Genomic DNA, 25161 nt, shown 5'->3' on the forward strand with positions numbered 1-25161 from the left:
TGGAAAATTTTAGTGCAAAAAGAGAAGAAGAAGAAAAAGAGAGGGTCAGTTTAGAACAGAGACACACAGCAGACATCACTGAGACACAATAGCACAGGAGAACAAGGGACAAGACACAGGTAAAACATAACATTTACCTTGTTTTCAAAGTCTTTTAAACTGTAAATGAAAACTGTAGAAGTAATTCTTCCCTAATGTCATAAAATGCTTTTTAATTGTGCATGCAGTCTGAATGTCTGGGGTTTCGGGGATTGTAGGTATTTATTTCAGAGCTGTTTCTGAGCTGCTACAGATACTTTACTGTAGATAATGTAAGTTTATTTAGCAGCTTTTTGGAACAAATATCACAAAACTCTTTGAAATTAAACATTCCAGGAGACTTACAACCATGAAGAAGATTTTAGGAACATTTATTGTGACTGACAGTGAACATGCAACATCCCGTTTTTAAATATTTGCTGTCAGCCGTGAAGGAGTCAGTTTCATTAAATGAACACCCTGTATGATTGTTGCACTTACTAAATGAAATGTTTGCACTTCTGAAAGGTTAAAATTTGTCTTTTGGATAAAGAGACCGACTCTCTCAATAAGTGAATTAGGATGTTTGTGCTCATCTGGGCCCCTCTGCTGTTCTCTGTGACAGGTACAGTGCAATACTTTACTGAATCTTGTTAAAATAATGATATTTCTATCTTTTGAAGCTATAAGAAGTATGTCAATGTTAAAATATAACATTTAAATGTTTTACTTTCAAGCTCTACGTAAGTATTTATTATTACAACTAATACATAAGCATTTTGATCCACAACATCTGTTTAGCATTGGGGGAAAAACTGGCTGAAACAATATGTGGTATTAGCCTTGCAAGCATATACTCTGAAAATGCTGAAAATACGTTTTTTGTTATTGAACTTTTCAGCTGGATCCAACACCACCAATGACAAAAACTCTTCGACTATGACAAGTCCACATGTGACCGGTGAGTAACACACACTGTACAATATTCCCTCACATTCATTTTTTACCTTGTAAAATGCTTTTCCAGCTCAGTGTAGTTATTCTGAAACTCAATTGTGAATGTCCCACATTTGCACACTGTTACAAACCTTGTGTGCAGATGGAGGTTTAGTCGGAAATTGCATTCATTATCAAATCTTCTTCTCTTCACTGTGACCGGTTGTTTGCTTCTATGTCTCAAATGTAATGTGAAGTTATCAGTTTTGCAAAAAGTCTCTTACATGTTGTGCTCGGATGGTGTCCAACTGGTTTACAACGTTTGTATATCTTATTGCTTGATGAATTTGCACAACTCTTTGTCCATTTCTCTAAAGGACTGTTGTTTATTTATCAGGTGCAGTGGGAGTTGGGGGTGTGTGATTTTTTAAAATATTTTTATCTTAACCCTCCCCAAAGCTATACATTTTTTTCCTTGCTCCTCCCTGAGTGACTGGGGGAAAATGCATGACCCTCCAATTCGTTCTCACTCCCAAGTTGTCACATATGGATGCATAGTCAAGACCCCTTGGCAGTGTCAGTTTGTAATGCGCTGGGAAGTCATAGTTCAACGTACCGGGGGAAGCCATGTAGTGTCATTTATGAACACTAAAAGGGATGAACAGTTATACCCAAAAAACAATCATACAGAAACAATACAAGATAAAAGCAAGAAATCATTGAAAAGACTAAAACACACATTTAAGATAAATATAAAATAAGTAAAATAGAATAAAATAAAAGGGATAAAATAAAGTCAAATAAGATCGGGAAAGGCTCTCCTATAAAAGTGTGTTTTAAGAAGGGACTTAAGAGAGCAGGCTGTTCCAGAGCCTCGGGGCCCTGACAGCAAACGCTCTGTCCCCTTTAGTTTTCAGTCGAGACTCTGGAACAGACAGCAGACCTCTGCCCGAGGATCTCAAGGTACGTGCTGGTGCGTATGGGACTAAAAGTTCAGAAATTTAACAAGGCGAGAGGCCATGAAGAGCTTTAAAAGTGATCAATACAATTTTTTAGTCAATTCTAAAACATACTGGGAGCCAGTGTAATGAAGCTAAAATAGCGGTGATGTGGTCATATTTCTTTGTTCTGGTTAAAAGCCTGGCAGCTGAGTTCTGGACATTCTGGAGTCAATCAATAGATTTTTGGGTTAAACAGGTTAAAATTCTGTTGCAATAATCCAGGCGTGATGAGATGAAGGCGTGTAAAATGGTCTCGGTGTCCTTAAAAGTTAACATAGATAGAATTTTTGCTATATTTCTAAGTTGATAAAAACATGATTGAACAAGCTTTGTGATGTGCTGCTCGAAATTTAAATTACTATCAAACCAGACACCAAGGTAGGCCTTGAAGCTTCCCTTCACAGTGGAAGGTGTAGGTGTCAGAATGTGATGGGATCTGTCTGAGCATCTGGACGTAGTCTGGCTGGCATTGTATTAGTGATGGGAAAAGTCACTCTTTTTAAAGACTCGAGTCACCAATCGTTAATTAAAATGAACTAATCTTTTTTTGTGTCATTTCGTTCATTTAAACTAGGCTGGTTATTGCGGTGCTGCAGCCCTCTACAGGGCAACTTTTTAAAAAACAGCACAGTTCTCAAACACAGATGGCTGCCTGGCTTGCTCTAATTGAGTATAAAGTCTAAAAAGTATAATGCACAAATTCACCTCTTGATCTCTCTCTATCATGGTTCTATAAAGCCCCATGGAGCCACAACCAAATTCAAACCATGGAAAAAGCACAGAAATATGTTGTCAATATTCGATTAAGCCACTACTCCGGCTAAATCTGTTCATTTTCAAAATCTTTCCTGAGTATACAACCAGACCAGCCATTTATATAATTTTCATTACTATCACTATATCTCTAAAGTGCTCCTTCTCACAGCAGCCTAACGCCTATTCATGAGTAAAATCTATATATTAACATCAGATTAACAGGGAATATATTGAAGTAATAAGCTTGACACACTAGATGAAGAAAGCACACTCTTATTAAAATTCTCTGTCTATAAATACAAAGTAAAAGTTAAGTTGCGTTCTCTGGCAGACCGAATCAGCTGTTAGCTGTAAACAAACCACAGGGCTAACGCTAACGTTGCTATGTGGCTGTGTTTTAATGGTTTAATGTCCGGGTCTGTTTGTTTTGGAGAGGAGACGACCTCTGTGGTAATTCAGCTCCCAGTAGAACTCTGTCAGGGAATGGACCCAGAACAACTCTTATCAGCTGTTGGCTGTAAACACTAGCAGGACTAAAGTTACGGCGCTGTAATAACTTTATGCTTTATTAAATGTCACAAAATTATTAAAATAGATATTAGCTATATGTCAGTCCAGTGACTGTTACCTGACAACAGACTTGCCTCTCATTCCCCAGTGCTGGCAGTAAGTCAGCCTGCCGAGTGAAGACAGAGGAGGAACCATGTGAGCGCTGAACGATTAGTTCATTCCTGCTCCACAGTAGCCGAGATGTCACGTGAAAAATGAACGACTCAAACCCAGAGACCCACAGTTGAGAATCGTGAACTAATCAATACTGTTTCCTGTGCTGACGGAGCCCATGCAGCTGCTGTGTGACGAGTGAACGAGGAGTCCAAGACTATTCATGTGTGTGTGAAAATGAACGAATTACTCACTGAGACAACCCGTTCCTCCTCAGTCACATTCAAGCTTAGGTCAAATGAACGAAACGTTCTTTGAACGACACAACACTAGAGGTGATACGAAAAAAAGTACCTGGAAGCAGGTACAGGTACAACATTTCTACAATGGAAAACCAAACAAAGGCAAGTCGAGCTGGTACTGTGCAGTGGAAAAGGGGATTAACTAAAATCAAAGGGCCTCCGCTCAGACTAGCTTGGTTTGAGGGCGTGCCTGACCCCGCTAGCCGCTTGGCAAGCTTTATGACACGTTTTCATTGTGACGTCACAAGTAAAGGAAGTGAAGGGCTATGACTACAGAATAGTAACAGAATAGTTTACACAGCAGTAGTTCTACTGCAACTCACCGGGGCTAACGGACAGGGGCGTAGCACACAATTGTGGACCCTGTTCTCTGTGCTCTTGCATCATTGGCAGTCCATTCAAGTATCTTTATGGGCCTTCTTCAGGTTAGTGTATGTTTTTTATACAAAGAAAAGAATATCTTCATGCATTATATTCACTAAATTTACAAAACAAACGTTTATAAAGTTTCCCCTAACTGAACAACTTGCAAAGACATGACTTTTTAATGTAATCTGCTAAGAGCATGCTAAACCAACAGGCGGCGATATAACCCTAACCCTAAATGTCTGCCAATCAGATGCGTGAAAAAAATATATCTGGTAGGCTGCTGGCAAAGGCACATGGGGAATCAACTATGTGGAATGTGAAGTGGAGGTATTCCTCAAGGTCAGGACCAAGTCCAGTGAGGTTTACGTAGGTGTGGGAGATAAATTACGTATTTATTAAGAAAAACAAAAAACTTTAATGCAATCATTTAAAAGTTATATGTCCCTCCCCTATTGCCAAAATAAAAACTCCCTCCTCATTTGCACATCCCCTTCCCCTCCTTATAAATAATGGTATATTTTCTCACAGAAAAAGAACTGAATATCAGCCTGCATGAACAAAATGAACTGCAAAAACACGCTACAACAGCCGTTCTTGTAATCCTTAATGTGACAGCAGTACATTCTGGACAGTATCTGTAGAGCAATACATCTGAACACCACCCTGAGGAAAAACATTAATTATACATTAAGGAAACAAAGGAAATTTATGGTTTTGTTCTTCATGATCGGGTATTATTATCAGGGCTTTCTCAGTTGTCAGTGTAATTAATTTTAATTATTGATATAAAACATTTTTTTTTACATATTGAGCATTAACCATCATAACAACTTACAGGTGGTTTTCAGCCTCAGCTTGGAGCTACAGTACATACTCAGAATCATAAGGAATTGTTTTGTCAGACAAATTCCAATAGTTGGTCTAAAATTTTGTCTTTAAGGTGTCACCGGAATGCCAACTGTTAAACAGGGCGATGCTTCAAATCTGACCTGCGTTGTTGAAAGTTTCCATCCATTTAACATCACATGGACACCTGGCTCCAACAAAAACTTGCAAAAACAAAGCCCTCAGAATGACACTGGAAAAGCCACTCTTGTGGTCCGTAATGTGACGGAAGAACATGGACAGTACGTCTGTACAGCAAAACACCAGGATACAACTCTGACTATATATGCTGAAGTAACTGTGAGATGTAAGTAGACTGTAGTTCCCATTTGAGAAAAAAATATGGTCCTGTCAGCTTACTGTATGTTTGGTATCATGTTAAGGTTATTCTTGTGTGTTTGCAGTTCAGTTGAAAAACCGGACCGTTGTGTGTGTCAGTGAGAAGTTGTCTTTACCCACCATCAAATGGCCATTGTTGAAGAACGACACTATTACTACAACTATGTCAGACCATACAGACTACAGTGTATCTGCAGAAGATTACAACTTCACCACTGTAGAGTGTATCAGTAGCACTGATTTGGGGAAAGCACAACAGAACCAGTCATCTAATGGGTCATATCTAGACAGTAAGTGTTGACCACTAAAATACCTCTCCTACTCTAGATCACTGATTTATATTTTCAATACCTACTTTTTAAAAGTGATTTATTTTTATTTTTACAAAAAGCAGCATATTTCCTAACTTTTTATTATTAATAAACAATTTGTTCCTCTTGATTCCAGATCTACTCCAGAAATTGTCAACAATTGTTCAACAGCCACAAGTCATCATTGCATTTTTGACTGGGATACTTCTTTCAGCAACCATCTGCTGTTTGGTCAGAAAATGCCACAGGTACGCTTTTAAGTTTCTTTTTTCTTTTTGACATCCATTTTTCTTAGTTTTTTTGGCATTTTGTTGTTTTATTCATGCAACGATAAAGACCTGGTCATGAGGACCACACCAGTATTCAATGTCTATTCAAAAATACTTTATTAATTTTATAGCATATCATGAATACTTTAAATTAATGTATAACCAACCAACTATACCATTGACAATTTTTAATGTGTTTAATGTGTAGGTTATACATTAAAAATGATCTTGTAGAGACTAGAAATGTGCTTGTATTTGTATTTTTTTATAACATATATCCGGGCCAAAACTTTCTGTTCAATGCACAGCTCATTGTTTACAGTCTGATAAGCAATCTCGGAATTCATCAGCTATGCTCTGAAGACCACTTGAATGCGGATAAATTTTTGATGGTGATTGAAAACTGGAACAATCATAGAAATCCAGGAGCACATAGAAACCCCACAAAGAAAGGCCAGTTGGCTTTACTGCTGAGTCTCTGTGCCGCTTAAATCACCTGTGTTACATTTAAATTATAAATAAAAACAATTGTTGCCTAGTATAAAGGAAGAACACATTCAAAAATCTAAAGATTAGCAGTCACGATTATCTGATTAAATGAAGGTGTGGTGTCTGAACAAATTATACACTACAAAGGTTATCAATTTTGGGCTGAAACATTTAATATTGGTCACTAATCCTTGCTTGTTAATTGTTGTTAGTAAACATTTGTTCCTGTTTAATTAATTTTCCCCCCAGAACAAAACAGAAGAGCTCTGGAAATGTGGCTGAGACTCTGGAGATGGTGACTACCCAAGAAGATCCGCTGGTATTTATATTGACACAGCTGGTTATTACATATTAGTTAAATGTTAATTGAATAATGTTTTAGCTAAAATCTTGTGGTGATCCATAGTTTGTCATAAAAATCAGCTTGCAGACACTTAAACACTGGCAGAGTTCTCTTAGCAATCTAAAAATAACTCAAATAAAAGCAGGTATGATTATTTTAACAAATTACCAACAATATTCAAGCTGATTTTTAAAATCCCATAGACCATTGAGTAGAAACTATCTGCAGTCTATAGATAATCAGGGAAAAAATTATTCAAATTCTTTTTTTGTTCAGCTGTAAAATGAAAAGAATAGTAATTTTTGTGTTTAGACATGGCTGAACATATTAAATGTCACTGATGGAGAGACTTCATGAATAATGTCCAGTTGTCTGGTTTGTATCAGCTGGCAAACAACAGATAATTTCTGCGTCTACCTGACAGATCAATGCTGGTGAAGCAGTGGAAAATGATGGGACCCATGACCAAGAGGCAGATGAAGGAGGAGCTGTGGCTGGGCAGTCAGCCCCTGAAGGTGACGTGGAGCCAAAAGAGGTGGAATACTCCAACATTGACTTCTTTGTGTTGAAAAGGAACAGTCCCTCAGATAAGACACAAGAGACCACTGAGACAGAGTATGCTGAAATTAAGAAAGGAGATAAAGAGGAAAGACAAGACAATGGCCGAGAGGGCGGTGAAATGTTTGAGGGCAATGAAGAGGAGAAGGTGATAATAGGGGAAGAAAAGGAGACAAAACAGTGTATGTCTGCAGACAAGGCGGAGGGAGTTGAGGATGTGCCAGTGTACTCCACTGTGAATGAAGTAATGGATGAGATTTGAGGACTGTGTAGCTTAGTGGAGCAACTTAATGATGCATGTCTTTCTTTTTGTGGTGAAATACAACACAGGTGATTAAAAACACATACAGTGAGACGGGCAATACGTTAAACATAGGATAGGGCATGAGTTTATAGAGTGCAGATATGTATGTTTGGATGTGACACGTGTGGTATTTTTTAGGAGATTATTTGGCCATGTTTTGGTTGTGCTTGTGTGTTCATGAGGCTGATGTAGATGTTGCGTGTATGAACAAAAAAAAAAATACATGAATAAAAGGGTGTGGAAGAAAAGAAAAATGTGTGTACATGTGTTGTCAGTACCTACGACAAAGTATCCATAAATTAAAAGAAGCAGATAGGTGTTAGGCAGATGTGTGTCTAAAGGGGCCTGGGCAGAAAGGATGGCAGAGGGCATTGAGTTCCCAGGGTTAAGTTTCTCATCTTTTCTGATGTGATGGCTTCTTAACATGATGTGTAAATGACAATCCTGAGTGTATTTTTTACAACATCACTGTGCTCTTAGCCTGGCATTATCTGTTATCAAGACATGCCAACTCTTCCACATGTTGGGGATGATGTTCATTCAACTACCAGTGCATTCTAATCACAATATCAGGCGACACCTATTTCATGTTCAAAACAAATTTAATCCACACAATCACAGCTTCACATGACCGATCCCCCATTAAGCCATTTTATATATGCAATATTGCCAAACGTTTAAGGACAACCCTCCGAATCATTTAATTCATATTAATTGTATACAATCACCTAGGCATGCAAACTGCTTCTACAAACATTTGTGAAAAAAATGGGTCGCTCTCAGGAGCTCTTTGAGTGTTTCCTTTTTTGTCTATTGTTTGATTGTGCTGTTCCAAACATGTTTGTGCTATGTTTATGCATCCATGACACTGAACACTAAATAGTTCCTCATAGTAAGGCCAGTGCCTTGCATGGTCAATGATGCCATCAGTGAGTACTTTGGATGAATAAAGTGGATGAATATATATAATATATACAGTATATATAATTTTTATTCTACTTTACTTTATCGTACTTCCTGCCTTGGTGCCTCTCAGCAGTAGTATGTACGTATCCAGATCAGTAAAACAGTGCAGGATTAAGTATAAACTATGAGCTTTCAGTGACAAGAAAGCCTCTGTTCAGTGTTCTATATACAGACTGAATTGCAGCTTATTAGCTAAGATAGTTATAGTCTAGTAGCGCAGTGTGAGAACGGGAAGTTATCAGAGACACTGAAAATACAGTGATGCTATATAAGGATATAAACAAGTGAATAATTGTAGTGACTTTGCTGAGAACAATACATACATATATAGCAGAATACACAAATGCAGCCATTCTTTCCATGGGGCTTAAGCTAAAATGGAGAAACATAATGAATGCAGATATTCTGCAGATATTTAGTGAGTTTATCAGTAACAGAAGTTTTTTTTTTCACATGTGAATATTGTATAGTCATTACTCAACTAGAACTGCAGATATTAGCCAGTAACATAGTACTATAGACCATTCACTGTCACTCATCATTCTTTGCACAGTATGTATTATACATTATACTGTACACGGGTGTTGTAAATAAACTATAATGGACCAACAAATATTCACAATTCAAACTCACTGAGTCATGTATGAGCATGAAGAAAAGATTAAGAAAAGACTATTGGCTGGTTGTTTGTCAAGATGGTCGGAATATTTTGTGCAACAGCCACAAACTTCCCCTTTTTAAAAGCTTTGTAGCAGGTCACAGTCATGAAAATGCTACAACCCCACCCTATTAAAATGATTTCCTATTCCTTTATTATTTAGTGTTGAAAAAACAAATTCCCAAAAGGATATGTGATGCATTATGTGAGACTGTGAGATTATTGCAACTGTATGATAATTGCAGCCTGATGAGAGAAGTAACAATACACTGCGTTAAATGCTTTTGCACAAAGAAGGAAGCGGTAGAACAGCGATGAGAGGAAGAGTCGGTTTAGATAAAAGTCACACAGTTGAGATCGCTGTGGAGAGAAGAGTGAAAGGGAACAAGAAAAACAGGTAACAACATTTACCATATTTTCTAACTGCATTTATAAATGAAACCGAAGCGCATGATTATGCCTCAACTACTTTTAATACATTTCTTTTTCAAATTACTGGGTTTGCTTGTGCAGTAGGGCAGACTGTAGTTGGGAAAGTGTTTGACTAAAGTTGAACAGGGGCCCTGGGCAGAGCTGTTGTTGAGCTGTTGCCAGGGGCCCAAAATGCAGCCCCTGGGGAAAGTGGTAACCAAATGTATTCACATGAGTAAAGGTGAATTTTATAACATCCTGTATTAACATCTGCGCTGTCTGCTTTGAAGATGTTTCTGGTTCAGTTTGATCAACCAAACTTCCTCTATGTTAATTACACATTTTATATAAAGTGTTTGTGCTTCTGAGAGACAGGATTTTATACTGTGGAGGGAGAGACTGTCTCAGTCATCGAAGTAGGATGTTTGTTCTCATCTGGGCGACTCTGTTCTTCACTGTGTGGAACGACAATCCAGGTATAGTGTGTAAGTTTATTGAAACAGTGTTATAAAACCAAAATCAAATACCTATATTTATTTTTTAAGATGCTAAAATGCTCCGCTTGTGTAGCGCCCGCCTTTCTGACCACACAAAGCACTTCTACACTACATCGCATTCAAGTACTCAAACAGAAACTAACATTCACTCACATTCTCACACACATACTTATTGCCCTTTGTAATATTTAACATAATTGATTACTATGTTACTCCTACCTGCAGTGAACAATAACCTTCAAGTCTGCTTTTCTTTCTACTGTATATTTGCTCCCCTTTAGTTCTGAGTCAGCAGCCCACGTTGACACCCCCTCCAATGACAGGGGGACAGGAGACCAAACTGACCTGCACGGCTCCTGGTCTCTGCTCTGAATCTGATCTTAAAATCACCTGGATGTGGCGAGGAAGAGGAGAGCACAACTCTCATATCACAGGAAACATCACAGCCAATCAAGGAAAAAACTCAACTTTGACCTTTATCTCTTCAGCTGAACACCACGCTACAGAGGTCACCTGCAGGGTGAGCTGCACAAATGACATGGCAGAGCAGACCGTGACTCTGAATGTAACCTGTGAGTAAACATATTTTATGGTATTCTCTCACATTTAATTTTTACTTGGCAAAAGATGCGCTCCCAGCTAAGTGCTGGTGTTCTGAAACATCAGACTTCAACATAATTTGGATGCAGTAAATCATCTTGTGGGTAAAAGTGTTGATATTTTGAGGTTTATACAAAATTATGAGTTTCTTTGTACATTTTCTAAGATATTTTTTGCTTCCTGTTTTCTGTCCTGTGCCTTGATGGAGGCCCCAAAACCCTTAAGGAGCTAAGGACTCTTACAATTTGCACTGGTTGACCATCCATGTGTTTTGACATATTGTCTTTGTATCTGTTGTCATTTGGTCCCAGATGTTAAGAAACCTAAAATCACTGGAAATGCAGCTCTAAAGGAGGGTGATACTCTGACTCTGACCTGCAGTGTTGAAAGCTTCTCTCCATCCCGTATCATCAACAAAACCCTGCTCAATGAAACCATAAAGGAAAAGAATTACAATGAAAAGGCTCCTCTCATCATCCACAACGTGACAGCAGAACATTCTGGACAATACATCTGTACAGCAGAATACCTGGGAAACTCTGTGGCAGAACACACTGACGTAACAGTGACGTGTAAGTACACTGTACAGTACTTAGACAGAAAGTGTGATTTTGTTTTCTTTGCTGTCATGTGCTTGAAAAGTGATTTTTTTTCAAGTCAGAGTAGATGTCACTGAATTCATACTGACTATCTTTCACAGCCATTGCCTTTAAATGTATAGTCTGTGTGGCCCTTTCCTGGTTTTTAATTTTATGACTTCTACACCACTCATAGAAGAATTTCTTTAAATTTGTCTTAGTCATTACATTACAGTATAAAACTAATTTTGAGGTCTTACCAGAACCAACTTCCCTTTTTCAGGTCTATTTTCAAGGCTTCTGTGGGGCCTCAGATTCGAGTCTTGTGTTAAGAATTTTTTTTTAAATTGCATTATCTGATAAATTTAAATATTTTGTCCAAACCTTGTCTCAAAGATGTCAAGAAACCTAAAATCACTGGAAATTCAGCTCTAAAGGAGGGTGATACTCTGAATCTGACTTGCAGCGTTGAAAGCTTCTCTCCATCCCGTATCATGTGGACTAAACTTGGCTCTAACGAAACCCTGCTCAATGAAACCATAAAGGAAAAGAATTACAATGAAAAGGCTCCTCTCATCATCCACAACGTGACAGCAGAACATTCTGGACAATACATCTGTACAGCAGAATACCTGGGAAACTCTCTGGCAGAACACATTAACGTAACAGTGATGTGTAAGTACACTGTACAGTACTTAGAAAGTGTGTTTTTGTTTTCTTCGCTGTCATGTGCTTGAAAAGTGATTTTTTTTTTCAAGTCAGAGTAGATGTCACTGAATTTATACTGACTATCTTTCACAGCCATTGCCTTTAAATGTATAGTCTGTGTGGCCCTTTCCTGGTTTTTAATTTTATGACTTCTACACCACTCATAGAAGAATTTCTTTAAATTTGTCTTAGTCATTAAATTACAGCATAAAACTAATTTTGAGGTCTTACCAGAACCAACTTCCCTTTTTCAGGCCTTTGAAAATATTTTCAAGGCTTCTGTGGGGCTTCAGATTGGAGCCTTTTGTTAAGAATTTTTTTTAAATTGCATTATCTGATAAATTTAAATATTTTGTCCAAATCTTGTCTCAAAGATGTCAAGAAACCTAAAATCACTGGAAATTCAGCTCTAAAGGAGGGTGATACTCTGAATCTGACCTGCAGCGTTGAAAGCTTCTCTCCATCCCGTATCATGTGGACTAAACTTGGCTCTAACGAAACCCTGCTCAATGAAACCATAAAGGAAAAGAATTACAATGAAAAGGCTCCTCTCATCATCCACAACGTGACAGCAGAACATTCTGGACAATACATCTGTACAGCAGAATACCTGGGAAACTCTGTGGCAGAACACACTGACGTAACAGTGACGTGTAAGTACACTGTACAGTACTTAGACAGAAAGTGTGATTTTGTTTTCTTTGCTGTCATGTGGTTGAAGAAGTGAACATTTTTTTAATTCAGAGTAGTGCTCCCTGAATACATGTGACTATCTTTCACAGCCATTGCATTTGAATGTATAGTATGTGTGGCCCTTACCTGTAATATTAAGACTTCTACTTCTCCCATAGAAGAACATCATTTAATTTATCTGTCATTAAATTACAGTGTAAAACTAATTCTGAGATCTTGCCAGAAACAACTTCCCTTTTCAGGCTTATTTAAATATTTTCAAGGCTTCTGTGTGGCATCAGACTGGAGCCTTGTGTTAAGAATTTTTTTAAAAAATTGCATTATCTGATAAATTTAAATATTTTGTCCAAACCTTGTCTCAAAGATGTCAAGAAACCTGAAATCACTGGGAATTCAGCTCTAAAGGAGGGTGATACTCTGAATCTGACCTGCAGCGTTGAAAGCTTCTCTCCATCCCGTATCACGTGGACTAAACTTGGCTCTAACAAAACCCTGCTCAATGAAACCATAAAGGAAAAGAATTACAACGAAAAGGCTCCTCTCATCATCCACAACGTGACAGCAGAACATTCTGGACAATACATCTGTACAGCAGAATACCTGGGAAACTCTCTGACAGAACACATTAATGTAACAGTGATGTGTAAGTACACTGTACACGGTAGTGCACTATGTGTATAAAACTAATTCTGAGATCTTGCCAGAAACAACTTCCCTTTTCAGGCTTATTTAAATATTTTCAAGGAAGAAATTTTTTTTTAACTGTATTATCTGATCAATTTAAATATGTTGTCCCAACCTTGTCTCAAAGATGTCAAGAAACCTGAAATCACTGGGAATTCAGCTCCAAAGGAGGGTGATACTCTAAATCTGATCTGCGATGTTGACAGTGTCCCTCCATCTGTTATCACGTGGTCTAAACTCGGCTTAAACAACAACCTGACTGGACTTGTCCAGCAGGGTGCTGGAATGGCCATACTTGTCATCCCTAACATGACAGCAGAATATTCTGGACAGTACCTCTGTACAGCAACACATCAGACCAAAATCCTGAAGGAAGGAGTAAACATATCAGTGAAATGTAAGTATGCAGTACTGTTTTTACACAGAAATGTGCAGTTGAACTCTTAATTATGAGGTAGATGATACTTGAACATTTATGAATTTAGAGCAAAGAACAACCTTTTTAAAATCTCCCTAAATGCATGCTTAAAACCTTCACACCCCTGGTTTTTATACCGTTTTTCCATTACCACTACCAGCTCAACCCGCCTCGACTCGGTTTTGGTCCTCCGTTTTCCATTGCAGATAGTTACCACAGATAGTACCCCTCAATGTAGCTGGTCATCATAGCAACACCACACACTACTGCCGCAACAGTAATGTTCAATTCGACACACACATCAGCAACCCATGCACAGCTGTCTCTTGATTTAAGTTAACCCTCTACTGCACACTATTTGATGGTACATGAAAAAAAATATAACACATAATTTCTTGGTTCATTTTCGGACATTATAATGATAATGATTTTCTTTTGGACCTTCCCACCCCAAAATATTAAAATAGATATATACATTTATATCTCCTTGTATAATTTAATTACTGCCAGCATTTATTTATTTACTTAATTTTTTTGTGCATTTAATCAGATGCTTATATATTTATTGAGCATTTATTTATTTCTGTATTTATTTCTGAATGTGTCAGGATCAGTCCTCCATAAAGACTATGCTCAGACAGCAATATAAAATCATAAATCTTTTTTAAAAATGGCAAGAAATCATTATGCAAAAAGGAAACAACACTTGAAACACATTGATCAATTGGATATGACACAGGTTATTGTTATTGTTATTTATGTAATGACATTTCACTCTCTGTAAAACTTAACAAAACAGTTCTTTATTACATTGGGTGTTCCTGTGTGAGGTAGCCTACTGTCCAAGCGGACATCCTGGTTAGGGATAGGGTTGGGTATCATTTTACTTTTATCGATTCCAAATCTGATTCCCATTCTACTTATTGATTTCGGTTCTTACTGAATCTTTGTTCTGGTTCCAACCCTTTCACCACAGATCTTGTCAGCGTTCTGTGACCTATATCCATTTTCTCCTTGCTCCTCTTCCCCTTCATGGCTAAAGTGAGAGTCTACTGCGTACTAGAGGGGGGGTCTCTGGGGACTCGTCTCTAAGAAAAATATATTGGAATCATTTGTAGACATCATTCATTTCCCTTCAGTATAAATAGTGAATATCAGCTCACCTGTTTTGTAGCTGGGTGTGAGACGTTGATTTTTTGACGTACTGCATAACAAATGACGAGAAATTAGGTCCAGTTAGCAGGTCCTGGCAGATAATTGACACTTTTTTAAACAATAAAACGCTCACTTTATTTCAGTCGGGAGCATCACTTAAACATGCAGAAAGTTAGGAACTGATAAGCAGAATAAAAATGCACGTTTCTTATCGAATCCACAGTTCTTGGAAATGGTTCATACCCAACCCTAGTTAGGGGTCATCTGCAACTCCAACAAAATGACTTTCACAGATCGCATCCTGATTCACCCCTTCTTGGGTCCCTGTCAGCTAAGTGACGTTGAGTGAAGCGAGCTATGCTTGCTCTTTCTTAGACTGGGCATTGTCAAGGAGTTCTCCATGCGGTCGTTGGGAGAGGCCATCCGTGTCCAAGTTTAGCTTACCCGCCTGATAGTATTATATATAAATGATAAAGTTTAAAGAAGTAGTTAGACAGGGCCACAAGCCATCTGTAACCGGTGGCATCTAACTTTGCAGAGATAAGAATGTATGTTAAAGGATTACTGTCTGTGACAACAGTAAATTGATTCCCATAAAGATAGTGGTGAAATTTCTCGGTCACAGACCATTTGAGGGTGAGAAACTCCAGTTTATGGGCCGGATAGCGAGACTCGCTTTGTGACAGCCGTTGACTAGCGAAAGCTATGGCCCCAAGCCTGCCTTCCTGTTCTTGGTATAGCGCTGCTCCAAGACCAGTAGTACTGGCGTCCATGTGCAGGATATAAGGCTGCTTGGGATCTGCAAAACCGAGAACAGGGGCTGTGGTAAGCTTCTCAATGACGGTCTCAAATGCTCTCTGGCAATCAAATCTGTCAATGTCCATTGACACTCAAAGGGTTGTCTGGGGTCATGATATTGATCTGTTCTTGCCTTGTCTTTTGAATTTTTGCGGAGTGGTGGATATCCGTGAGTTAGATCATTGAGTGGCCTGACTATGGCTGCATAATCTTTAATAAATCGGCGATAGTAACCTGAGAAGCCCAGGAATGATTCTGTAAGGATTTTGGGGAATTGGCCAGGTTTTTAAGGCTCTAATCTTTTATAAATCTGTCTCAACACCATTCTCAGACACTACATGTTCAAGAGAACACACACTTGTCTGGAAAAACTTGCACTTTTCAGGAGACATACTCCTTGAGACGTGTGAGTACCCGCATTAACCTGCTCTCATGCTCCTCCAGAGTCTTGGAAAAAATTATGAGGTTGCCCAAGACCAGAACTTCCTTCAAGTTCATGTCCCCTACACACTTCTCCATCAATCTCTGGAAAGTACTAGGCGCAATTGTTATGACCTGCGGCATGCGTTTGAACTCCCAGAATCCCAACAGAGTGACAAATGCTGTCTTGGCTTTGTCAGCTTCATCAACCTCAATCTGGTAGTAACCAGATTTAAGGTCGAGCACAGTGAACCACTTTGATCCTGTTAGTGCAGAGAAAGTCTCTTCCAGGTTCGGGAGAGCATAGGCATCATTTATTGTTTTTAGGCTGAGCTTACGATAGTCTATGCACAAGAGAACATCATTATTACGTTTTCTTACAGCCACAATAGGGGAGGAAAACGGAGATTCAGACTCTCTTATCACACCTGCATCAAGCAACTCCTGTAGATGTTTTCACACTGCCCCAATATCTTGAGAATGTATAGGTCTGGCACGATGCCTGAAGGGAGTCTCATCATGGAGTTTTATATGATGCTTCACCTTGTCTGTACATCCAAAATCCAAATTGTGGTGAGCAAAGACTTCTGGCATTTCATTCAGCTTGTTGGTGATACGCTCCGCTTCCACTCCTGCGGTATTGGAGAATCGCTAAAGCTCAAGTCTGAGTTTGTTTCTATATCAGCTGCATTGGTCACATTGTGTTGTGATAGAATGCTGTGAAAAGTTTCAAGCTCAGCGATGACACAGGTAGGTGAGATTGTGACATCCTGTTTCGAATCATTTTTAATTACCGCAGGCACTTTGTACGGTGAATTAGCAGGAAGGGTTAACAGGCAACTTTTCACACAAAGGCCACCAGGCAACGATGACTGGGTGGGGTGTTCTATGATGACCCATTTGTCTGCAGAGGGGTCATGAATGTTGGCTGATCCCTCCAGAATGATGGTGTGGCCTGCAGGAATGACAGCTGGGGTCTTCCCAAGCATTTTGACTAAACCTACGTTGCCATCTTTGTTCTGTTTTTTTTCTTAGTTCAAGTGTGTTTAGTACTACCCTGTAACCATAATGACCTGGTCAGTGGTTTGGGGTCTTAATGTCTGAGTATATTGCATATATGACATCAAGTGTGTTTGTTCCTATCAACACGGGTGACTGGCTACTTCAATGTCAACTTCAAGAAAGTCTTTGGGGAATGTAACAGCCATCTCTATGTAATCTAGATAAGGGACAGATTGTCCGGCCGCACCTTCAACCTCTAAAAGATCATTAAGTGGTTTGATGTCTTGACCTGATAAGTTCTGTTTGTAAAATTACTCTGGAACCGTAGTCACCTGAGAACCAGTTTCTGTGTCTAGTTTAACTGTTCGGCTGCAGCTGTAGGGTTTGATCAAGCGGGCAAGCTACTAGGGCTCAAGTGCTTGACCACATCAGCCGAGACCACTGAAGGTCTGATATGGTAGGATCAGTCATGACAAGTTCTACACTGGATCGCCAGGAATCATAGTCAGGTTCATGAGCAGGTCTGGGGACCTGTCATGAGAATGCACAGTGAGGAATGCATCTGTAGTGCACTGTCTTCCCTTTTCACAATATGCTCCACTACAACTCTCTGAACTTCTGGTGGGCTGAGATCATGTGAAGTAAGTGCAGTAATGTTCTGGAGTCCAACACTTGGAACTACAGGTGGTGATTTGTCAACATCTGATGAGGCAGCTTTAATAGGAAGGTTAACTTTGGGAAGCTGTTCCGGGGTTTCTACAACATCTGATTCAGATTCTTCAAGAGCTAACTCCTTTTTTTCAGATGTAGGTGACACAAGATCAGCGATAGACTTGCTTATTTGGGACATCATGTCTTTGAGAACCTCGGCATAATCCCTCCCACTCAACTTAGCAAGCCCTTAAAGTTGGCAAGATAGGACTGAGTGGTGGTATTTCTCATTGTCTGTGTGTACATGCTAGCAAAAGACTAAACGGTAGGTAAGACCACCATCATCAGAATGCGTGAATGTAAGGCAGTAGCGGCTTTAAGTTTTCCACCACAACTCCTGAGTTGTACTCTATGATTAGGCTCTGGAAAAACTCTGAGGAACGGTCATCTACTGTTACGATTCTGATAATGGAACCGTACTGTTTTAGGAAATCTACAATTTCACTATTCCACTAACCATTACAGAGTTTGGAACTTTGATGTTGTGTTTCTGGACTATATCCATTTTCTTTTGTAATCAGTGTTCAATGCAAATCAGTTATCTGCTCCTGGCTAGCTCGCCACTTTTATGTAGCACACGGCTCCTAACCCTACTAATGATTACAGACAGTAAATTATTTGTTAAAAAATATTACAGCCAAACTGGACCAGAATCAGAATTTTCTATACTCGCCAAGGAGCAGAATGTTGCTTGCAATATTCAGTGACCACACAAGACAGTGAGTTATGAACTGGTACCTTGTATTGTTTTCAAACAAACGAAACACCTCAGTTTCTCTCCCTTAATGAATTATTTCCTTTGGCATCTTTCTGTAAGGTAGAAATCACTGAGCTTGTATAATTACCTCGATTTTTCAGCTGGGCTAAAATCACTGATCTTTTTTCAAGTATTTCTCTTATTTTCTTACTGGGTGCACCCTATTATAAATAACTCAAATTAAATCTAAATCCTCAATATTCACTTCCGGTGAAGGACCTTATTAAACAATACCTGTTTCAAAATTATCACTTCACATCTCACATCAACTTCATAATCGTTCGCTTTTCACTGTATGAGCAATAGTCAAAGCCACAATAACCAGGACATCATAGTACACCATATAAACCAAATTAATTCTCAGTTCTGCAGACACCAAGGATGCACTTCCAAAGGGATGAGGAAGGTAATTGTCCATTCAAAGTCCAGTGGAAGTGTGGGGTTGCGCAAGTGGTGCTGGAGGTTGAGTGTAAAAGTGGTGCTGGTTTTTTGCAGTTTATGCTGATTATCCTACCGCCGTGGCAGGAGAGGGGTAAGATCAGCAGTACTTAGCTCAGAGTTCCTCAATTCAGGGATCTTCAATCCAGGGATCTCAAGGTCTCATTTGGGTTGGCTTGCCATCAACTTTAACTCAGCTCAAAGAAAAAACCTGGCCTGCAGTCATTGCCATGGCCAGAGTAGTTCTTTACTCAATAGCCTTCTTAAATGCATTTCTCAAGTATTCATTCCTTTAACTTTAACCAAAATATATACATATAAGTCAAATAGCAAAATTAACATTTTTTTTAAATACCTCTTGCGTCAAATTAATTACTGAATAAAATAGACCCAAACTTCTATTTTAAACACTGGTCATACATTTTTAAATATAAAGAACAATGTTCAAATGCAACAGATTCACCATGAACAACAAAATAAAATGTCTGACAAAACATAACTTATGTAGCTTCAGTATTAAACAGTAGCTTTACCTGCCAGAAAAACACTGAGCATTTAAACACTCACATTTTTATATTCCCTCAACTGAGTTGTCAAACTGATTAACTTTAGTTGAAGACTACAACAGTAGGCTAATTGCACTGTTCATCACTCAATGCTAATTTTGTTAACTGTAGGCCCATGGACTTGAACTCGCTAGCTTAGCCTAGCACCTCCTGACGCAGCATTTAATTTTTTTACCGTGACTCACCAATTCAGGGATTTCTGTCTTCGGCAGGTTTCAGTGAACAGGGTCTCACACACACACACATCTACAGTCTTAAAAAAAAGTACAGACTGTTATCACTCTTATTTGACAACTTATTGTGATTTTACTATTTTATCTGAGCTATGTTTTTACCGTTCAGAAACAGGTCCTCTCCCCACAGTGTCACCCAGCATCTGACTGACATCTGCCTAGCCTGCTATGTTGCTGTAAACCTGCGCTCTCATTGGCTAAGACACTTCCGTGTTGTTAACCCTTTGTGACCTGGGTTACATCATCACGTCATTTTAAATAAGATTTCTTAACCAAATAATCTTGCCTTCTTCTCACACCACCTGCTCCTGTGACCAAGTGTCAGAAAAAGAAGTTCCGCCTTCAAATGATGCTTCATAGTGACTCCCACACCTTATTGGACTGTTTGTTGATAGTTTTTTGACCATTCTAATTGGTTGAAATAATTTAAAGAAACAAGTGCTGGATATGGAGCTTAAGAAAACTTTCTGTTGCCTGAGTGCAACGCTGTGCTGTAGAGGGTTAAAACATTTCAACATTACTCAGAATGTAAAGACAGATAAGCTGTATGAAAACCTTACAGCTGTTTCTTCTGCCGTTGTTGCTGTAGCGGTCTCTGTGACCATGGGAGCAGAAAACTTTCAAGCACATTTTTGTTCGGCCATCACTTTTTGTAAAACTGTAAATATTTGAAATCTACACAGTTGATTCCTCACCTCAAAATCTCTCAGAAGTGGATTTAGTGATGAAATAATGTATGAAAACTGTAAAATATAAAACTTTCTGTTGCTGGCTCTGTCTGGCGCGCGCAATTATGATGCAGTGAATAGGGATAATTCTCTCTGACCAGTCAGCAGTCTGCTGTGTTTTCACGTCACATTTTAGTATCATCTCAGAACGCTTGGAACCTCGATGGAAGTGATACAAAAAAAAATAATGTGCCTGGTAGCAGAGGCGAGGCGAGCTGGTACCATGCAGTGGAAAAGGTGTTGTAATGTACAGTTAAGTCTGAAAGAGCTAATATTTTAAATATATGCGGGGCGATGTCTTGGTGGGTGCATTTTTCATTTTATGACTTCTACATCAAAATAAGGATTTAATTCATGGTTCAAGGTTATTTTTATAGTCCCATTAGGGGAAATTTGTTATGAAGAAAGGGGTTACATAATGACAGAATACAAAAGGGCAACATCGTCAACATTAGCAATAAACCCCATAACTGAATTCTAGTTATTCTATTTAATTTAATTATTCATTTGTATATTACAGATGTTTTAAGATCTTTCTTTATACTCTACCCAGAAGATACATTTTTCTGGTCATCTGTCTTAGTCTTGGTCTTTCAACCTCAGACTGAAGCAGTGTGTTCTGAATATTAGACATTGCAGCATCTGATAAATTCAACTTATTTGTTCAAAATGTTTGCTTTGAAGATCTGAAAAATTCATATAAAATTATTATGTTTATTATATATTTATTTCCCTTTGTTTCTCCATATAAAGGAAATTTGTTTTCAAATTCTACCTTTTCCTCTGTCAGTGTATTCTTTATTTGATCTGTGATTCTGCTTTTTTTGCAGTGTATCCAAAGATCCTAAACAGCTCAGGATGCATAAATCAGTCTGAGGGTCTGACTTGCATGTGTATCAGTCAGGGGGTTCCCGTTCCCACCATCAAATGGCCGCTGTTGGAGAACCACACCGAGTACACTCGCATTATCACTGTGTCAAACCACACAGTCAACAGCACAGTCACCCTAACTGTAAAAGACTACAGTAACACTGTTGTTGAGTGTGTCAGCCACAATAGAAATGGAGAAGTAAAAGAGAACCTCATCATAAAAAACATAGAACAAAAAGAAGAAGGTAACTGCTCACCCTTTAAATGTTCTTTTCTCGAATCTTCTGTATTTTGACAACCCTTAATCAAACTTTACAGGTTATCCATAAAAATTAAGATTCAGCAGTGGCTCAGTGTTGATTTTCTTTTCTTCATTCCAGGTCAACCCATGAAATTGATAAGATTTATGACACGGCTGGAAATAATCATTGCATTTTTGATTGGCGTTCTTATTTCTGGCGTCATTTGTTGTTTGACAAGAAAATGCCACAGGTACACTATAAAGTCTTATTCATGTCTTGTTAATCTGAATTCCAGGATTTATTCATGATTAACTGGAGAATGCAGGCCTAACCTATAATTAACGAATACCTGCTTGCTATTGGTCTATTAATGTTTGTTAATCTATTAATCTCCTCAGACAAAAAAAGAAGACCTGTGGAAATGTGGCTGAGACTCTGCTGATGGTGACAAGTCACAAGGATTCTGTGGTACTTATATTTATAAAGCTGGTCTTATTATATATTAGTTAAAAGCCCTAACGTGCAGGATTTAACTGCAACACCTAGTGGTAGTGTTGAAAAAGACACTATGGTAATCAGCAGTGCAGGAGTTTTCAGTTTGCCATTTGAGGTGATTCAGGCATCAAATCAGGATTGTCAATTGTTGGTGTTGTAACAGCTGATGAATTACTCTCACCATGTTGTACCGGACAGACAGATGCTGGTCATGCAGTGGAAGATTATCAGGCCATCTACCAAGAGGCAGCTGAAGTAGAAGGAGGAGCTGTGGCGGCAGAGAAATCAGACACGGACTACTCCAACATTAATTTCTCCCTGATTAAAAGAAAGATTGCGGCAAAGGCAGGGACAACACGTGGGACCACAGAGACAGAGTATGCTGAAATTAAAAAAGAAAAAACAGAGGCGAGACAAGATGGAGAGGACAAAGAGGAAGAGGATATGATAGGTGAGGATAAGGAGAGAAAACATTGTGTACCGGATGAGCAGGAAGGGGAGGATGTGGCACTGTATTCCAGTGTGAAGGATATAATCGAATTTGAGCACAGTGTTGTTTAGTTATTTGAGGATATTTGAGAAGTTATTTCTGAAATTTGTTCTGATTTGATGGATGATTGCTGTTATGTGTAATTGTTCTGTGTGTAGTTTCTGCAATGGAACTGTGATTATCAAAAGCCAACCTGCAGTAATGCTCAAATGATTGTTTAACAACCATAATGTAGTAGTTATTTGGTTAATCATCTCTGTTGCAGCACAGGAGGTTGGTTGTATTAGTATAGAATGTTAGTCTGTGTGAATAATTTATTATTATTTTACTCTATGTGTTATTGTTATTTAAGAAATAACTATGAAACCGGAAAGCTGAAATCACATTAAATAAATTGAGAATGTATTTGGATGTTTCATTGCCATTAAGGCAAGTAAGTAGAAGAGTCTTTATGTAGTTATTGTGTCTTTATTTGTTTAGGACATAGTTCACCCAGTGTTTATACAGTGATAAAGCTAGGGTTGGAGAAACTAGCAAGTAACAGCAAGATTTTGAAAGTACCCAACCCAAACAATCACCATCCTTTCCCTTCAGGCCTTCCTCCAAAGCCACTCCCCCAAAACACTTTTTCATGCACAGTTGCAGAGTGTGTGCAGGTAGGAAGGTAGGCCAGCCATGTAGATACTGGATTTTTTTTTCATTGTTTGATTTATTGAATGCTATTTGGATGCATAAATACTACCCCTGCTTTAAATCAATACAGACATTCTGGGCTAAACACTTAGTCACTTCCTTCCTGAGGGGTAGATGCTAACTCCACCCAGTTGTTAGTTAGTTACATTTGAAAAGATTTGAAAGTGTTTGTATATTTTTAAGAGAACTGGGGCAGCTAGAACTGTTTGTTGCCGAGTATCAAAACAGCACTTAATACTCTCATAACTCTATAAAACCATTAGCATTACAGAGGGACACATTTGACAACAGCAAGACAACACTAACACATTTAAGAATTTAATCACTTATTGGCCAATGGATCGTTTTTTAAATGCTGAATACAGAGTTAAATTACTTTTTTCTGAAATGAACTTGCATGTATATTGGTGTAGAAACACAGTTTTCTTCTGCCAAACAGGCAGGAAATCGTTCTGTGAGAGGATGTGAGCCTAAAATAACATCTGAAACACCACATATCAGATGTTTTGCATACTGGGTTCCTCTTAAAAGAGAAGAAAGCTCTGCAGCTTGGCTCACAATGTTCTCACACACAGTATACATACGTCCTTCAACTTTATTAATATTACTTTGTTCCTCTTTATTGGGATGGTCTTTGTACGGTCTATATAGGAAATTTTATCTAACAGCTTTCATAGTAAATGAAAAGAAAATGAAACACAATGTCATACACAAAAATCTCACTCAGAAAAGTGTGTTTTTTGTGTATCAATATTAAAGGAGTGAAGTACGCATATCCCAAACAAACTCTTTACAGGTTCTGTATATCAACATTATCCAGCAAGTCTTCATACTAAAATTGTAAAATAGGTTGTCTGTAATTAAAATGTGGACATTGTGGTAATATGCATCTTAACAATTTGTGAGTCAGGGTGCCCCATATTATCATCACATTGTGGACAGTGTAGAGAAAAAGTGTTGTGTGTTGTGTTGTTAATAAACATATTTTTAAGATACTTCATGGCCATACTGATACCTTTTGGCCACATTTTCTTGTCTGGATAGCAGCTGTGCTTATTAGTACGGCACTGTAGTGGTAATAATAATATTAATAGTAATAATGTAAGAGGATTTAAACATTAATGTAACATGAATGTTTATTTATGTGTTTTTAAATGTGTGCCTTCTTGTAGGCTTCTGCATGACTACAAGTAGCTTTACTTTAATACACAGTATGCACGTACGAGCTTAGTGATTTTGGATTAAGGCTGAGATAACAGGATTAGAATGTTCCACTCACTGGACGGACACTTTAAATAGATCAACCTGACGCTTCTGGTGCTTCAGAGCTACAGAAGAATCAACATTTGACAACTGAGAACAAATATTTCAGGGCGTCTTCTCCATCAGATCTGTAGGTGAGTGTACACAGTATTGTGTTGAATTGCATGGCAAAAAAATCTATATTTGATTGGTTTAACAATTGAGATTTCCTGAATTACAAAAAAAATAATCATACTTAATACTCATACCGATAACTGGCCCACAATGAAATGCTCAATTTCATTGTGCCGTAATGCATTTCCATTAACGGACAATGTAAACTTTGTAATGTACAAGTGCTGAATGAGGAGCTTTCCTGTGACACCAGATTTATTTAAAGCTGATAGTTTTATTTTTATTAATATGTTAAATGCCATCATGTCTACTGCTACACTTAACCAGTATGGTTAAGTGATTAGTTTTGAATCTTTGTTTGTAAATATCCTTAAGTATTCATATGATCTCTCTGGTAGGTTATTTGTTGTAGGGACAACAAATAACAACA

General features: G+C 38.3%; 2 protein-coding genes across 2 annotated transcripts; both read left to right on the plus strand.

Annotated features, from left to right (window-relative positions):
* Positions 1 to 934: 934 nt before the first annotated feature.
* Positions 935 to 7771, plus strand: LOC123968876. The gene is made up of 6 exons (XM_046045889.1): positions 935 to 979; positions 4986 to 5237; positions 5335 to 5559; positions 5717 to 5828; positions 6588 to 6657; positions 7106 to 7771. Exons 1-6 carry the CDS (start codon positions 958 to 960, stop codon positions 7499 to 7501), a joined length of 1077 nt encoding a protein of 358 aa, XP_045901845.1. The 5' UTR covers positions 935 to 957; the 3' UTR covers positions 7502 to 7771.
* A 1778-nt stretch (positions 7772 to 9549) lies between these two features.
* LOC123968579 (hemicentin-1-like) lies at positions 9550 to 23022 on the plus strand. The gene is made up of 12 exons (XM_046045436.1): positions 9550 to 9564; positions 9950 to 10054; positions 10357 to 10647; positions 10987 to 11247; positions 11650 to 11928; positions 12336 to 12614; positions 13019 to 13297; positions 13466 to 13735; positions 21395 to 21679; positions 21815 to 21926; positions 22075 to 22144; positions 22370 to 23022. The coding sequence occupies exons 2-12, from the start codon at positions 10000 to 10002 to the stop codon at positions 22730 to 22732; spliced, it is 2544 nt and encodes an 847-aa protein (XP_045901392.1). The 5' UTR covers positions 9550 to 9564; positions 9950 to 9999; the 3' UTR covers positions 22733 to 23022.
* The last annotated feature ends 2139 nt before the right edge of the window (positions 23023 to 25161 follow it).

This window comes from Micropterus dolomieu, linkage group LG03 (assembly GCF_021292245.1).
Source record: "Micropterus dolomieu isolate WLL.071019.BEF.003 ecotype Adirondacks linkage group LG03, ASM2129224v1, whole genome shotgun sequence".
Taxonomy (NCBI): domain Eukaryota; kingdom Metazoa; phylum Chordata; class Actinopteri; order Centrarchiformes; family Centrarchidae; genus Micropterus; species Micropterus dolomieu.